General features: G+C 38.2%; 1 protein-coding gene across 2 annotated transcripts in view; it reads left to right on the forward strand.

Moving 5' to 3' along the window:
- Window positions 1-18141, forward strand: part of arhgef17 (Rho guanine nucleotide exchange factor (GEF) 17) — a 95615-nt gene that overhangs the window by 50469 nt on the left and 27005 nt on the right. For both annotated transcript variants that reach the window (XM_079873620.1, XM_079873621.1), the window contains exons 3-4: window positions 14796-14873; window positions 17384-17566. In XM_079873620.1, coding sequence (XP_079729746.1) covers window positions 14796-14873; window positions 17384-17566 — 261 coding nt within the window. The remainder of the gene's footprint in view (window positions 1-14795; window positions 14874-17383; window positions 17567-18141) is intronic.

Consider the following 18141-nt stretch of genomic DNA (forward strand, 5'->3'; position numbering starts at 1 on the left):
GCTTCCACCGTCCCAAAAATGTGCTGAAAAACCTCTCAGCTTAAAAATAACCCTGCAGGGGATTTAAATGTGAAGAATGGAGGAAGAAAGAGAGAGAAAGTGAGAATCTGGTACTGATTAGAAAGAGAAATGATGTGTATATTTGGGAAATGTTTTTTAAAAGTTGTAGAAAGTAGGCCTATATCTTGTTCAGTTGTTGTTTGTTCAGTTGTTCATTAATATTCACTAAAATGCATTTAGTAATACTATGTTTTATGACATTTACTCTGGGATTACCATGTTTTCGGACATTTACTATGGTAATATCATGTTTTTTGGACATTTACCATGGCAATGCAATGTTTTTGAATATTATCCTTAGTAATACCATGTTTTTTGGACATTTACCCTGGTAATACAATGTTTTTTTGCACATCCACCATGGTAATACCATATTTTTTATATATACCATAGTAAAATGATACATTTGCATTATTGCTATTATATATTAACATTGAAATATATATAAATATCAATTATAATATTTTTGCTTTCTTTCTTATTGTCTATGAGTGTAATCATAGTGCTGTAAACTGTATGGAGAGTCTATCTGTCAGTAACTGAAGTTCCCACCTCCTTGTTGCCATGGAGACAAAGCCACACCTCTAAGTTCCCATCCTCACCAGGCTGAGCCAATCCAATTATCCATTGTGGGATCGGTCATGGATTGGTCAGGTCTGTGAGCGGTGCTCTGAGCTCGGCTGCTTGGTGCTGTTGGTGAGCTGCGTTCAGCTGGTGCCTGTCTGCTGCCTTTCATTACACACTGATCTCTTTCTGCAGTCTCTCTGTTTACTGTTTCTCTCTGTCATCGGCTCTACCTGCCTCAGAAGGCGAAACCAACAACACTGCGCAAAGTTTTAAATGGGGATGAAGCACATTCGCCCTCCAACTTTGGATTTTTACAGTTTTGGATTTAAACCTGAGTTGTTTTTTTGCAAAGTATTTCTTATGGAGGGGTTCTGACTCTCTAGCGCCTGTTGCTGCATTTCTCCTGGTGGAGGTGATCGAGCTGTCGGGTTGGGGGGCTTGGGGTGGGGGTGTCGATCGCAGTCACCTGCGGGGCGAGGGACTCGTGTCGCATGCTGCAGATGGTACGGACCCTCGCCCAGTTCACCATCGCCTTGGAGGAGATGCAGGAGGGTAGAGAGAGCCCCAGTGATGATGGAGGCGGAGGGGCGGGCGAAGAGGTGGACAGGTCCGTCGCTGTCGAGCCCAATGGAAACAGGGTTGGGGGAGGCGTGGGCGCCCCTCAGACCAATGCTGAGGTACGACCCTTACGGAAGAGACCACTGATCATTGTTGTAGTCTAAACCTGTTGTCGTGTTTGTTTGGGTTTGTTGTTTTCATTGTGAGAAAGCATCTACATTTGTGACACTTCATTGTCAAGGTCTTTTACTCCTTTACCCCCCTGTTTACTCATCTTTCCTTCTCTTATATTGCCTTTTTCATTTTTTGTTTCTCTTAAGACTGTCAGTAGATAGATAGATAGATAGATAGATAGATAGATAGATAGATAGATAGATAGATAGACAGACAGACAGACAGACAGACAGACAGACAGACAGACAGACAGACAGACATGTCGGGGATGGACGGATGGATGGACGGACAGGTCGGTGGATTGATGGATGGACGGATGGATGGATGGATGGATGGATGGATGGATGGATGGATGGATGGATGGATGGATGGATGGATGGATGGATGGACGGACAGGTCGGTGGATTGATGGATGGACGGATGGATGGACGGATGGATGGATGGATGGATGGATGGATGGATGGATGGACGGACAGGTCGGTGGATTGATGGATGGACGGATGGATGGATGGACGGACAGGTCGGTGGATTGGATGGATGGACGGATGGATGGACGGACGGATGGACAGGTCGGTGGATGGACAGGTCGGTGGATGGATTGATGGAAGGACAGACAGGTCGGTTGATGGATTGATGGATGGACAGACAGGTTGGATGGATGGATGGACAGACAGGCAGGTTGGATGGATGGATGGACAGACAGACAGGTTGGATGGATGGATGTACGGATGGATGGATGGATGGATGGATGGATGGATGGATGGATGGATGGACAGACAGACAGGTTGGATGGATGGATGTACGGATGGATGGATGTACGGATGGATGGATGGATGGATGGACAGACAGGTCGATGGATGGATGGATGGACGGACAGACAGGTCGATGCATGGATGGATGGATGGATGGATGGATAGATGAACAGACAGGTTTATGGGTGCATGGATAGAAAGATAGACAGACAGACAGACAGACAGACAGGTCGGTGGGTGGTGGGTAGATTTTCTTTCTTCCACTCTAGTTTTTTTTCAGTGTTTTGTCATCTGTAGGTTCATGTCTCTCTGTCTCTGTCTGTCTCTCTCACTCTATCTGTCTCTCTTCTGCAGCAGGTTATCCTCCTCTCACCCTTAATAGAATTAGAGCGACTAAAAAGGCTGGTTGAATCATGAGATTAGGCAGAGAGACCACCGTCTTCTTCTCCTCTGTACCTGCACACGTGTGTGTGTGTGTGTGTGTTAAACCCTCCTCCCTCCCTCACTCCATTGACATGACCGAGCTGAGAGGAGCGTCTTTGGATTATGTCCAGACACTGAGGGGATTTATCTGTCTGCAGTGACCCTGTGGGCGTCTGTCTTAAGACTGTCTTACACCTCGCGAATGGCACATAAACAGGTTCATCGCTGACTGGTGTGTCTACGAGATGATTGGTTCATTTTTTTGGTTCCACTGCAGCCAGTAACGTTTGTTTTTCCAGACTTGTGGCATTCTGCAATTACAAACTAACCTCATGTTCTTGTATATTAATGCTGTTTTTACTTTCCGTCTCCTCTTCTTTTCTTTATGCTCATTTTTGGCTTTGTTTTAGTCTGCTATGCTCTTTCTCAGTGTGTTTATTGCTTGTGAATGTTCTACTCCAGACAGAAATAGCCAACTGGCTGTGATCCCATGACCTGTTTTTGTAAAGGCCAGGCAGAGCTGGCATTGAGCGTGTGGTACCGACATGGATGGTGTGCTTGCCTGTGCAACTACTCTCTTCTATAGATGGTTATTAGTATGTTGCTAGATGGTTTCTATCTGCTTGCGAGGGTTTTCTTAATGGTCAAATGTCTGATATTTAGTCCCTCCTGAAATGTAAGTTTGGGATTTTTTTTTTCACCTTGTTATCTTTTGCCAGATGAAATGTAAAAGTCTGATTGCTTAGAAATGCAATGGCACCCAAGCCACACAATATGAGGGATCATTCGTGTCCGTTAGCAGAGACAGTGTGTGAATCATTGGGCTTTATTTCATGTATTGCTTGAGATTTGCCCCCATTTCTTTGAGATAAACAAAGACAGAATGGGCCCTATAGGCTACACCCAGCGCAATCGCAAGTGTTTTTGTTCGTTTTTGCAATGTGCGTACACTTTGTCCTGTAGATGGTCTACTTGTACGCTTTAACTTTGTGCACGAGCAAAACCGTTTCCTCTCTAGAGAAGCGTTCAGTTTTTCCGCTTGCGAATTCCGCCATGTAAATAGTGAATCCGCTATGGCGCGAGCGCAACTGGCATTTAAAGGGAATGGGGGATGAGACTCTGGTTGGTTTATTGCACATTACGCCCCAAAACACACCCATTACTTATTAAGAGAATAGGGACAACTCTTTTAGACCATGCGCCGGGTGCACCGACCATTTTTCCCGTTGTTAAACTAGCAAAAGTGGATTTGGATACGCCCTAAGTGCACATGCGCCGTGCGCTTTAGACCATGCGCTTACTGTAGGTCATTAAAATAGGGCCCTGTATCTGTCTTATGAGTACAGTTGCAATATTGTGAGATTTTCATTGTTTTGGTCTCTTGAAAATAGCCATGGGCTGAGGAAATGCATATCTTATTTCATTGCTTAGTTTAATTGTTTATTCATGTACAGTTAGAAGGGGTTTTTTTCTCTTTTGCTTGTTTTGAAAATTTGTTTTGATCAATATTGCAAATGGAAAGTGCTCAGACTACGTCAACCTAACACGCATGGCTTTTGCTGGAGTCATTGTCATAGTTGCATAACCTTATTGAAGAAGCTCTCCAGGACTCCAATTTTTTTTTATCTGAAAGCCAGTCAATGAAGACCTTTTGCTGGGGAAGAACTAGAGAAGAACCGGGGGAAGGATTGAGAGGAGAGAGGGAAGAGCTGGCTTTGTGAAAGTGTTGAAAGGCTGTGTGATTTCAGCTCTTGTGATCGCAGGGAATGACGACAGTAGAAATCATCTATGGTGTGGAGGGGGCTGAGAACTGATGTCTGGTGCTAGGCAACTAGCTTAGTGCATTTTCAAAGCAATGTTCTGTTTTCTCTCTGTCTCTCTCTCTCCTGCATTTCTGCCAGGGATGTGCAAGACTGCATATTTTTAATAAAATTGTTGGACAAGTTGGGGGATTTTCTGAATGACTAGTTGAGATGCGTGGGTCTCGAGATGTGTTTTTAAAACTTTTTTAAGACTTGTCTTGTTTTGCAGACTCAACTATATTGCTTGTCATTTGTTGGATGACTTGAAATGACTTCATTTAAAATTAAAAAATGTATTTAATAATATTGTTTTAATATATGTTAAATTATATATTATTATTATTATTATAGAATATATATATATATATATATATATATATATATATATAATAGTATATATATTTATATATATATATATATACTATTATAAATAGTATTTATATTTAATATTTATTTAAATTTATAAATTATTATATAACTAAAATACAATTTATTTCTACACAATACTTTATTTTTATCTTTACCTTTTTTATTTATGATGAATCATGAATTTATTAATTCATTTAAAAGAATCAGCACATGAGAAAAAAATCCCTTTTTCATGAATTGAACACATCCACTGTAAAAAAAAAAAAAAAAAAAAAATTGTTGGTTTAACTTAAAGGTCCCATATTGTCAAAACTGAAATTTTCTGGCTTTTTTCATATAACAGAGGTCTAGAGGCTTTGTAACTACCATATAAGTTTCAAAACAGTCAATCCACAGACAAATGCACACAGCCTGCATAAAGTAGCTGGGCCTTTTCACAAGCCGTTGTGACTTCCGTAAAAATGTGACATCAGAACTACTCAGTCACCGCCTTCAGTCACCACCCCGAACATTGCCCACTGCCCCTCCCTCCTTTTGCCCAACCCCAGACAACATCGCATCCCTCCATCGTTGGGTCCGACCTCAAATTCGCAAGCCGTAAATAAACTTCTAACACCTTTTATGTACATTATAGTTTGTAAACGGATATGCAACACTAAAGTGTTGCTAAGTTGATGCTGACGTTTTGTTTTGTTCAGTCTATGGCTGCCACAAGCTTTGATAGAATATCAGCTGGAAACAAGACAAAATATGTTGTTTGTTTTCCTAAGTTACAGACACTGGTGTATGGTGTATGTTGTTTTTATTGAGTTAAAGACGGTGAGTTTGATTTCACTAAGTCTCTGTGTCTTATGTTTTGCTAACAGAAACTAACGTTTAGTGTACTTGCATGGGTAACACAACTTCAAAAGTCTGAGTTTGTTTACAGACAGTTTAAATTAATGTTAACGTTAAATCTGCATGCAGCAACGCGGAAAGTAAAAAAAAACGCGCTTTTGTAAACTCGTTTGAGGAGGTGGTTGGTTGTCTCCTGTCGTTGCCGATTCGGGGTCTGAGTCCGCCTCTAACATATAAGGCCCGATAACATTTCCCTCAGCAATGTCCATCATTACAGGTGTTTTATTTACCTTACTTCTGAGCATCACCTAGCCACAGCAGGCTCCAGCGTACATGACCCTAGTTACCTGTGGTTGGCCTGGCCGTACGTCACTCAGAAGAGAGGCTCATGAATATTAATTAGACAGGCCAAAATCGACCTGTTCTTAGCAGAGCTCTTGAAAAAGGAGCTGTAAAAATATGAGATGGTTTTTAGTACTTATACCGCAAATATATATTCTTAAAGTTACAATACAGTGCTATGCATAAGTTTAGACAACCATGCTAAAGTTGACTAAAAAGAGGAATAAAAAATCATATTTTGCAAATTGAACTTAATGCCTTATTTGAAAAAATTAGGAAAAATCCAACCTTTAAGGACACCAATTTTCTTTGTGAATGAATAATGTATCGTAAATAAATAAATGTTCTTCCTTAAAAAACAGGGTGCATAAGTTTGGGCACCACTATGTTAAATTCCCATAGAGGCAGGCAGATTTTTATTTTTAAGTATTTTTTTTTTTTTTTTTTTAGGATACTATGCATCCTGATAAAGTTCCCTTGGCCTTTGGAATTAAAATAGCCCCACATCATCACATAGCATTCACCATACCTAGAGATTGGCATGGTTTAATTTCAGTTAGCCTAAAAGCTAGTTTGATTTGCATTGCTCTCTGCCTGCCTCTATGGGAATTTAACATAGTGGTGCCCAAACTTATGCACCCTGTTTTTTAAGGAAGAACATTTATTTATTTACGATACATTATTCATTCACAAAGAAAATTGGTGTCCTTAAAGGTTGGATTTTTCCTATTTTTTTCAAATAAGGCATTAAGTTCAATTTGCAAAATATGATTTTTTATTCCTCTTTTTAGTCAACTTTAGCATGGTTGTCTAAACTTATGCATAGCACTGTATGTACGATTTTTTTAATAAAATATTCAAAAATCACTTGCACAGTGTGATATATTTCCTGCAGTTGTGTACTTAAAATATCCCAAAAGTTCCCAAAGATTTTTAATTTCTGAGAAATTCCAATTTCAAATAATGGCTCGTCCCTGTCGCCCTGTCCCACTTGTCGCCTGTCAATGACGTAATAGCTGCGTTATCCCTGGTTTCCGCTCGTACTGCCATAGTAACCATGGCGACAGACGTGGACAACTGCATTACGTCTAGCGGCACACTCACGCTGTTGTTTCGTTCAAACATTATGGACCATGGCAAGCATACTTTGGGACAAAAGGAGAACTAAAACAAGGATCAATATCAGCGTGCCGTTTTCAAGATGCCGAGAGCTCCACATTCGCGACTAACTTGTAAATGTATAGGTGAGCAAATGTACATAAAACTAATCGATTTTATATAGCTCAACATGATGAAATCATAGAATATGATCAGTATGTTATTCTAATGTTGATATCTCTCTCACTAGCAATCGCGACCTGCTTCATACCACAGTCATGTTAAAAACATCAATGTATTCACTCATCCATAAAACATTATTAGATCCTTCAGCATGACGGCAAGTTCCATAATTCCGCTAATGCGTCATCAACATACATACGCCTTTGTTATTGTAAGAGGTTAGCGACCCCTAGCGGCTTTAAAGGTGGTATCAGCGATTTCAGGCCCAAACATAAATGTTCACATTCATCTAATATTTCCTAACGATCCGCTAGCTGCCTGCCCCATAAGCATGCCGTCAAAAAACCGCGTCTCTGTAGGCAGCCTAGGCTCTGAGATCTGCACACAAAAACAGTTGTTTTCACCCGTTTTAGCCAAACACTCAAAACCCAAACAAATAGTGTTCCAACCAATCACCGACAGGGGCGGATGTTGTGAGGTTTTCGCGTACAGCCGTCATAGGCAGCCGTGCACGAGCGCAAAACCTCACAACACCCGCCCCTGTCGATGATTGGTTGGAACACTATTTATTTTGGTTTTGAGTGATGTTGATACCAACTGTTTTTGTGTGCAGATCTCAGAGCCTAGGCTACCTAGAGAGACGCGGTTTTTTGACAGCATGCTTATGGGGCGGGCAGCTAGCGGATCGTTAGGAAATATTAGATGAATGTGATCATTTATGTTTGGGCCTGAAATCGCTGATACCACCTTTAAGGACATCAAAATCTAAAATAAAACTCCAGAGGGGTGTACAATATGGGATCTTTAAAGTAAGCTACCTGCTTGCCTTAATTTTAAGTTCATTGAAATGTGAGTTTATAACAATGAAGGAGATCGGTTTAATCAACAGAAACTCAAAATATTATGTTATCTGAACCACATTTTCTAAGTTGATTTGACAAAAGAAAAAAAGTTGTGCTAAATCATGAAAATATTTTTTTTACAGTGTGGTCACAGACTGCATGTTTATTTGTCAATTTTTTTGTATTCAGATGTTTAATCATTCATTCAGTTCAGTATTTTACTTGTGTAAAATATACTTTTTGGGTATAATATTTTAGGTATGCAATATATTTGATTTATGTCAATTACATTTTTTTTTCTGTGATACTTTCAGGGATTGCAAGAAAAACTACTATATGACAAGTTTTTAGCTTAGATTCAATTATATCATCATAAGTAGTCATAGAGCAGATGCTTTAACCCTATCCTAAAGGGCACAATGATTATACCTCATGTACCAATTAAAATCAGCAAGCTTTGATTACTAGCTATGCTTTAACTAGTACGCCACAGCACCTGTACCTGTAGCAAGCTGACCAGAACACCTACAGCACCTGCTTGAACTGCATCCAGCAGACAAATTCCCATGTAACGCTTGAACGTTCTCCGCCCTTCTTTCATGATTAGCCGTGCAGAATTTTCTCGTTGTGACTAGCGACCGGTAAGCGTTTTTGATCAGATCAAAGGGAGGTTGATTTGATTGGCGATGGGGGATCAAATTACAGATTGCACCTGCTCTACTCAAGATGCGGTAAAGTGTGTTCTTTTCTATCGAAGCCGCAACGGTTGGCAGAAATAGCATGTTTAACTACAGTGCACGTTATATCTCAGGCCTCAAGCAGAGCGAGCTTTAGAAGGAAATGAGATCTTCTCATAACTCAAACACACTCTGCTAATAAAAACCAATCAAACGCTACAGCCAGAACCTCAAACAGCCGTTTACCTCTGCACTATGATCTCATTACCTTGATGAGTGTAAATCAAAGTCACACATGGGTATTTAGATAAAAATGGATGGTTGTTTTCAGATCTGTAGAGCATTTTGGGGAGGTTTAAATTGGATACTATACTGAAGCAGTGGCCTAATGGTTAGAACATTTACTCCAGCACAGCCGTGGTGCTCATGTGGGCAAAACAGGTTTGAGTATCTCGCACTGCCTTGCTTTCATTCATGTAAAATGACTGTAAATACTCTGTCAAGTCTGACTGCTGTCCGTGAATAAATGATTTAAAAAAATGCCCCAAGTCAGTTCTGGTGTAGTTGATTAGTCACCATTCTACTTGGAACTAAAGTTTAAGGTTTTTTTTCGTGGTTTAGTTTACTTCCATAAACATTTTTGTTCTAGAGAGCGGTCACACAGTAAACAGGAAATTCTTATTTTGATTTGGATGTGTGTGTTTATCAATGTGTTCAAGTGGTTTAGTTTTAGTTTAGTTTAGTTTGTGTTTTATTTTTATTGTGAATCTGTCAGTAGCGGTTTTTGGCACGGGCGAACTGGGCAATCGCCCGGGGCGGCATTTTTGGGGGGGGGGCGGCGCCGCCGGCACAAGCAAAAAAAAAAAAAAAAAAAAAAAAACCTGCGCCGTGAAGCGGTTTTCTATTATCTATCATTTCACTGTGTGGGGAATTGGCAAATTTGCGCCACCTGCTGCAGGCGCCCCTGCTTGCTGAGAAGATGCCGTGCACAGAAGCTGTTTGTTTGAGAAGGGGAAAGGGGAGGGGGCGCGGAGGCGCGGGCGCGGATGACAGTTCACCTCTGGGTCTCTCCCAAATGGAACGGACAAGGGGGGGATCCATATAGTTATCTAAGTCAGTCACACCTCGACTTTCTTCCAAATAACGCACATTTCATTCATAATATTATAAATACAGGCCTCTATACTTCCTGCACATTTTTGTTTTTCTGAATGGTCTGAATGGCTAATAAAAATAGGTAATACAAAACGATTACTTGGTCACCACCACCAAGGTGAATTGGTTTAGTCTTGAAGGGGGTCTCGCCCAGGGTGTAATTCAATGTAGAACCGCCACTGGAATCTGTTAAGGGGTAATTATATAAAACAAATCACATTTTATTTGAAAATTAAACATTTTATCAAACTTTGATAATCGCCTTAATCTTTTAAACAGCTGAGAAGATGATGATCAAGCTACATGTTTTAAAAATCATGTTTATAATATATATATATATAAGCATTTGAGAGTAAAATTGGACAACTTCAGGGACTCATCTATTGCCAAAATTATGAAAAAAGAACAGTCCAGAAAATGAAATAGGCCTAGTGAAATAAAAAATGAAAATATTAAAATCATTGATGCGAGACTCAGAAAAAATGTAGTTTGTGTATAAAATGTCCGTCAAAACCAACACCTTGAACGATCTTCACTAACCCAGTGAAGTTTTACAATTTGATTGGTGTTTATTCTCTTTAGCATGCAGTCTGAAGTATTTCACTCAGTTCCCTGATTATTCAATTCAGTTTCAATTTCAGTGAGTGAAGAACAAAACTCTGTTGAGATTAGAAAACATGAACATTTTTTATAATGATTTGATGGTCTCTCAATGCGTAAAATGCATGGATAGTAGCAAAAAAAAATATGAATCCATAGTAAAGTTTCAGTGATGTGAGTGTGACCCTAATACAATTAAATAATCTTGAAATATGTTCATTGTTTTTGTGTTTTTTACTCCATCTCATGTTTATGCAGCACAACATGTCCCACACATGAGCTGCCATGAACATTTGCTTATTAGAGATTTTTTTTTTGTTTTGCCCCAGTGAGCTTCATGTTCTCCTGCTCTGCGCGACCTGGTCTTTCCAAGAAATGCATTTGGATGTTCCTGGATTCATAATGTGATTTTATTATAATAAAGCTGCCCTATAATGCATCAGGAGAACAGCTATGGGACGGGTGCACAAGGCACCTTTTGACATTATGTAAGCCAAATGGCAAGAATGTCCATGGGTTTTGTTGATGTTTAAATGAATTAGATTCTTGCAGTTAAAAACCGTGTGTCTGTTACTGTTGTGACCAATGTAATCACATTAAGATTATTTGAGGCATAAATAAAATGTTTAATGGTCTTTTTGTCTGTTCATGAGATTGTTGTACTACTGGCATGCATGTAGTTCTACTGAAAGAAGATTTCATAAGATTTCAAACTCTAATTTGCCAAAACTTTCACCAAAACTTCACTGCTTTTTGTTTTGTTTTGTGTTTTTCATTTTTAGTGTAGTTCTAGTTAGTTTTGATTTCCATCAAATGGTTTTATCTCATTTACATTTATGTACAACTTCAAAAAGTAAGTTACCTGATTTAGTTAATTGAAATAAAAAAAATTGAATCAACATAAACTCAAAATATTTTGTTATCTGAACCACATTTAATTATTAAGCTTACTTGACAAAATAAAATAAAATTTGTGATAAATAATGAAAAAAAAATATATATATATATATATATATATATATATATATTTGTTTACAGTGAATCACCAGTTTAATTTTGTAAGTTTAGTTTGTAAACAGTGGAGGATGGTACTTGCAAAGGCAAGTTCATGGGTTCGAATGTAAATGTTTTTATTCATATTTTAGTCTCATTTATACTATATGTTTAGCTTTTTTCATCTCAATATTAGTTTTAATAGAGTAACCTTTCCAAAATCATCTGTGCATTCCTGCGCATGTGACTGAATGTCACGCCGTGTCTTTCTCATCAGGGCATTTCAGAAATACTCTTTTGGGACGTCTTTAACGGCTGCCACACATGCTGTTGGAGCTGCTGGGCACATTTTTGGCCCCCTGATGAGACTCCAGAGAGCATTTTGGTCTAAATGCAGTTTAAATGCGTTTTTATTACCAATTTTTATTTAGGACCAAGTTCAGGCAAAGGCTCAATAATCTCTTAAAATACCTTGCAGCGTATACAGATCTTCCTGTCCATGTGCTCGCCCTGCGTGTGGCAGTTTGATTTGTCTTGAGGGGAAAGGTAACTAGATTCTGTGTCGGCCTGCTTGAGGAACTAAACAGCAGGTCAGCAGGTTTGTTTAGCGCAGTTTAGAGCCGGACGTGTCGACCAAGACAGCATGCTGGTTAGTGTCTGTCAAACCGGCTGCTCTATATGAGAGAAAAATGAACTGGATGGCATGAGCATAAATCTGAGATACAAGCATACATGCTTCTTTCTTTTATTCTTTCTTTCTGTAATACCTTGTAAACCATATAAATACCATTTTAAATGGTTTTAGTTTAGATTATTAATACTATTAATACAGTATTAAGACTGTGTGTTTTGTGGTGGTTGTTCACGAGCCCCTAGTTTGTCCTGAGTAGTTAAACTGTTCTTCCGAAAAATCCTCCAGATCCTTCACATTCTTCAGTTTTCCAGCATCTTCTGCAAGTTTGAACCATAGTGTGTCCACAGTAGTGACTGTATGATTTTGAGATCCATCTTTTCACACTAAATTCATTATTTTGTAAACATCTGTTATGTGAAACAGCTTATTCAGGAAAGTGCTAAATAAAAAATATCATGCCATTTTTATGAAAAAAAAACACCATTTATGACACCATTTATGACACCATTTTTTGCTGTCAAATCGATTCATCATGATTAACCGCATCTAACATAAGAGTTTGTGTTTTCATAATAAATGTGTGTGTATACAAGTATGTATATATAAATATGTGATTAAAGTTATATATATATATATTGTATGTGTCTGTGTATATATTATGTAAACACAAACTCTTATGTTAGATGTGATTAATCACAATTAATCCATTTGACAGCAAAAAAAAAAAAAAATACATTTAGCAGATTCTGCAAACTTTTGAGCTATATTCTCTCCTGTGCATATCTTTTGTCTCTTGCATGTTATTTCATTCAGAATGAACAAACACATTTTTGGGATTGATTTTGTAATGACCTTTTTGTGGGATGTTACTGACATTCTTTCAGAAATAAACTCTTCTGAACTTGTTAGAGTGCTTCTGTAAACAGTTGGAGTCTATGTTCCCAGGAACCAGTTTAAAACAAAGTTTGACTATTTGGAGGAATCCTAAAACATTCGTTCTCCTTCAGCCCGCTTCATGGTAGACGTGACTTTGTGCGGCATTCGCTGCACGACGTGACTTCCTTTTCCAATTACATCCATGTCACACTGCGTGTTTGAGCTAGGCATTTCAGAACAGATCTGTAACGCAGGCCTCCGGATGCTGGCTAACAAACTTAACCGTGTAAGAACAGCACACCCTGTCCATTATCAGTTTTTCTCTTTAAATGCCTCTCTCTCACTCAGATGTGTTTGTTGTGTAGTGTCGGTCAGGACTGATTCACAGTGGTTAGTGAAGGTTATCTTCTCAGAGATGGAAACATACACATATTTGGCTCAGTGGCTGACACAGACTAGTAAACAGGAAACTCTTGTTATTTTGAGCACTTCATTATAAATTGTTTCCTTTACACCACCAAAATACCATAATGCATTCTTGACTGCTTTGAAATCATAATGATTATTAGATGTTTATGTTCCTTAAGAGAATGTGAGTAAATACTGAGTAAAAGCACCATTACAGTGCTGTGAATGGTTGCCAGGGTGTTTCTAAGAGGTTGCTTAAGACTTAGTGTTCTGATAGTGTGTTTACCAGGTTGCTATGTGGTAACTAGGGTGTTCTGGATGGTTTCTAGGTAGTTTGTTCTACCCCAAGTGAAAATAGTTGATCTGATATTTTGTTCTCTTGGGTGATGTTCGCACTGTCAGTCCAAATCCGATTATTTGTGCATCTGACTGGAATCTCTAAATTAATCACTGTCCACACAGTGTAGGCCTATCACAACTGTTCAGATCTGATTTGTGTGTCCCGTGGCGCTCTTTTATTTTCTGGAATATCTGCATTTCTGTGGTTTCTGTGGAAATGACGTAGCATTGGTAGGTAGGCTATACGGCCTATTTACATGCCAATATATAGCCGCCACACTGGAACTACTACGTCTTCTGTTCTGTCGTCTCCGCCGATCTCAAAACAGGTCTCAGTTATATTGTCATTTTCTGCTCGTACGGCACTTTGCAACAACAGTGTTGTTTCTGCGATGACTTTCAGCATGTTTCCTAAAACAACGTCTGACATGTTTGCGTTTTACGTGGCGTGAGAAAGTGACATAAATCACGCAAAATCCGATTAGAGCTGTCAGACTGAAACAGATTTCCAGAAATGCTATTTAAACAGGATTTCAAACCACATATGTAAGTAGCTCAAAACAGATGCGTAAAATCTTATTTGATTATATTTGATTGATATTTGGAAATTATTATTATTATTATTTTTTACTTTCACACTTGCACCTGCTGTGATCGGATTCTCATCGGATATTCACAAAAAATCGGATTTTAGCTGACAGTCTGAACGTACGTAGCCTAAAGTAACAGCAGATCTCTCCTTATCAAGACACGTGATTTGAGGAATCTTTTGTGCAATGCAAAGTTTTTGATACTTTAAATGCTAGAGGTTTTAAAAAGTAACTTTGAAAAGTGGCAAACACCTCTAATAAATGTACTAATTGTAGTATTTTGGTCTAAACTGTGGTTACTATTGTTTTTAAGGGCGTTGAAGTTTTGTGTAGGCCTGTACTTGAGTCTCCAGGATTGTGTCTACATGTATTTGTCGTAGATATTTATTTATTTATCTTAATTTGTATTTATTTGCCTTTGTTTATAATTATTTGATTTAAAATGTATTTAAAAAATATTGTTTGTAATATGTAAATGTGTTTTATGTGACGTTATTGACATATTTCTCTCTACAGGATATGAGAAGACATGTGATGATGACTTTACTGGACACAGAACAATCTTACGTTGACGCTCTTCGCACACTCACACAGGTATGAAACACGCACACACATTCATGTAGCTGTCTAAATGAATAACATAGACTCCTATTAGTCTTATTAAACTAATAATAATGACTACAGGCTGGTTTTTTTTGGTTTTTTTTCGAATTAGGACATATTCAAAGGAAGGTTTATCATTTTAACTCACTACTGGGGACAGTTTTTGTGGAGAGTAAATGCACATACATAATCAACACATCAAACGTAATGGCCAAACCAAGTATGTTGCATAACATTTATCATAAAAATTAAAAAAGCACTGTATCATTAAGGGTTTGCTATTTGTGTTTATGCATCAACCTTTTAATATTATTCTTAATATCATAAATCATTTGCAGACCTTGAATAAATCAGAACAGAACAACCGAAACATGATGTTTCTGTAAGAACGAGAGCGGAAGCTGCATACTGAGTTTAATAAGCAAAAGAGAGAAACAAATCATCATCTTTTCTAATCTCTCCTGACTCATAACAACCTATTCCAGCAGCTGCATCCGTTGCCCTGGCAACAAGGTGAGCGAGCAGCGGGCAACGCACCTCCAAAATGGCCCCCATTACTGAGCAATTCTCACCGGCATTTATGCTCTCATTCTGTGTTAAAGGAAACGGTTTATCTTTGTGGGTAAATGATTGCGTTCCAGTCAACATCATTACGTGTAAACGCTGTGCAGCGGGTCAACCGTGGTTGGCTGAGCAAACATTGAGAGAGACGCACAAGCACAAGTTTATCACCTTAAAGTGTTGATGGGGTGGAGAGGTGCGTGATGGACGTATGACAGACGAGAGCGGGTTATCACGGCAACAGCGTGTCTCCGGGCACGTTTTAGGCCGTTTGAGGTGCTGGAAGAGCGTTGGCCAGATGTGCGCTAGTCAAAACATCTGACCTGAGACAAACACTCTGTGTTGGTATGTTTTTTTTTTTTGGAGACGTACTATCGTATTAACATGCTTTTTTGGCATTGGTAATACCAAGGTATTTTTGAAGTACGATGTGAATACCATAGTATATGATGTTACCATCTTATACATCACTGTACTATAGTAACACAACAGTCCTTTTTTGTATGTTTATGTAAGGGATATTTGGTTTGTTGGTAAGTAGGGTTTGGTAATTTTAGTGATTCCAATTCTGCTTATCGATTCCATTAAGGTAAAAGCATATTAAAGACAAGTAAACAGAAATAAAATAAGAACAAATAAACAAATTAGCAATAGCACAAAACAAATACAACTGAAGAAAGTTCAGGTACAGAAATTGTAATCAAATGTAAAATAACACTGCATAGTGTTCTTTTTATAAATAAAACTTTGATTATTCCTTATTAAAGTTACAAAAGTCAAGATCAGTGAGTGATTTTCTTTTTATTTTGTTCTTTAATGAACGTTAATTACACAGACTACAGCAGGTTTATTAGGCTGCTGTCGCTTTAAGGGCTCATGCAGGATCCAATATACTGTTACACATGCACACTGTTTATGTTCACTTAAGACAAAACCGACTGTGTTTACGAGAATATTTTGACATAGTTTTGTGTGTATTTGTGCGTTTAAGCACAAGACGCGTACTATAACTCACTTCAGTATCGCGCACTAAATGAGAGGCAGCTGTGTGCGCAAAGAAAGCAGCGTGCCGCACGAGTGCCGAATTGAGTTCTCTTTCGCGTTTTCTTGCTCTTGAAAATGGTTTGAAATCACATTAAAATGCGCACACAGGAATCGAAGGTTTAATTTTATGGTCCGATTCCTGACCTTAAGTGTCCGATTCCAAAATTGGAATTTTTGATCCCCAACCAAATTGGTACGTTTTTTAATTCAAATTAATAAATAAATGAGATACAAGTTTGGTTTTTAAAAAATCCTTGTTTTGTGAGAGTAAAGACAGAGGAGCAGAATGTTTATCTGCATTTGATGTGACACAGTTTACATCCCAAAGGGGGAGTCAGGCATTTCCTATAATCAAAGTCTGTCCCAGACCACCACATGCAAACACAAAAACATGCATTCATTCTGTCATTGTATATTCCTTTATCATTTTTGATGCATATTATTTTTTATTGAATATTCCTTTATATTTATTAATGCATATTCATTATTATTGCATTTTCCTTTATATTTATTCATGCATATTTATTGCATATTCCTTCATATGTATTCATGCATATTTATTGCATATTCCTTCATATTTATTTATGCATATTCATTATTTTTGCATATTCCTTTATATTTATTCATGCATATTCATTATAATTGCATATTCTTTTATATTTATTATTGCATATCCAGTTCATGGTCTAAGTATGTCAAACACACTCAAATGTTAACATTCGTTAACACAGTTTAGTGGTTTTAACTAGACAGCATTTTTAATTTTAGCGATTAATGCCGTAATGCACTGTGATGGAAATGTTGATTGCATTTTATTCAGTACTAAAAAGTAAAAATTGTTCCATGTAGATAAAACTGTTGATTTCCTCTATTTCTCTCTGTTGTTGCGGTCTCAGGGCTACATGAAGCCCCTCAAGCACCCGGAGAACTCCCCGCTCTGTGACCCATCCCTGGTAGACGAGATGTTTTACCAGATCCCTGAGATTCTAGAACATCATGAGCAGTTCCTGGAGCAGGTGCTGGACTGTGTCAACCAGTGGCATGACAAACAGACTATCGGACATGTGCTCATTCAGTCGGTGAGAACCTAATCACAGTTTTATTACTATTTGCACCGTATTGTATGTGAGGATAGGTCCTTATGTAGAGAATATGACCTCTGTGAATATTAAAGCATAAAAAGACTGATATTGAAATATGATGTCTGCATGTTCTCCAGAGTTTACCAGTTAAACGCCCAGTGAAATACATACTTTAAGTGCCTAGTAGAATTGTGCAGCCATGGATTTTTTTATTTATTTTTTTGGTTTATAACATTGTTTGCTTAAACGTCCCATGTAATTTTACAGCCATTTAGACCTGTCAAATGTAGTTTATTTTCTCTGGTTCAGAAATAGCTTATGAACAAATTGGTAAATTTGGCTATAATCAAGAGAAATTATAATAAATCACATTAACAGCATGTCTTATTTTGATGATTTCCTCATCTTCTGTGATTGGCCTCTCACATTAGCGTTACTAACACATAAGATTCAGTTAGCCAGTGATCCGCTCAGAGAGTGTGTGAACACTAGGCTGGAGCCACTCAGCCCCGGTCGTCTGCTCTCAGAAGGTACTGACAGAAGTGTTGACATCTAGCAGGTGTTTTTTTTCC

Source organism: Squalius cephalus (genome assembly GCF_949319135.1).
Source record: "Squalius cephalus genome assembly, chromosome: 6".
In the NCBI taxonomy this organism is placed as follows: Eukaryota; Metazoa; Chordata; class Actinopteri; order Cypriniformes; family Leuciscidae; genus Squalius; species Squalius cephalus.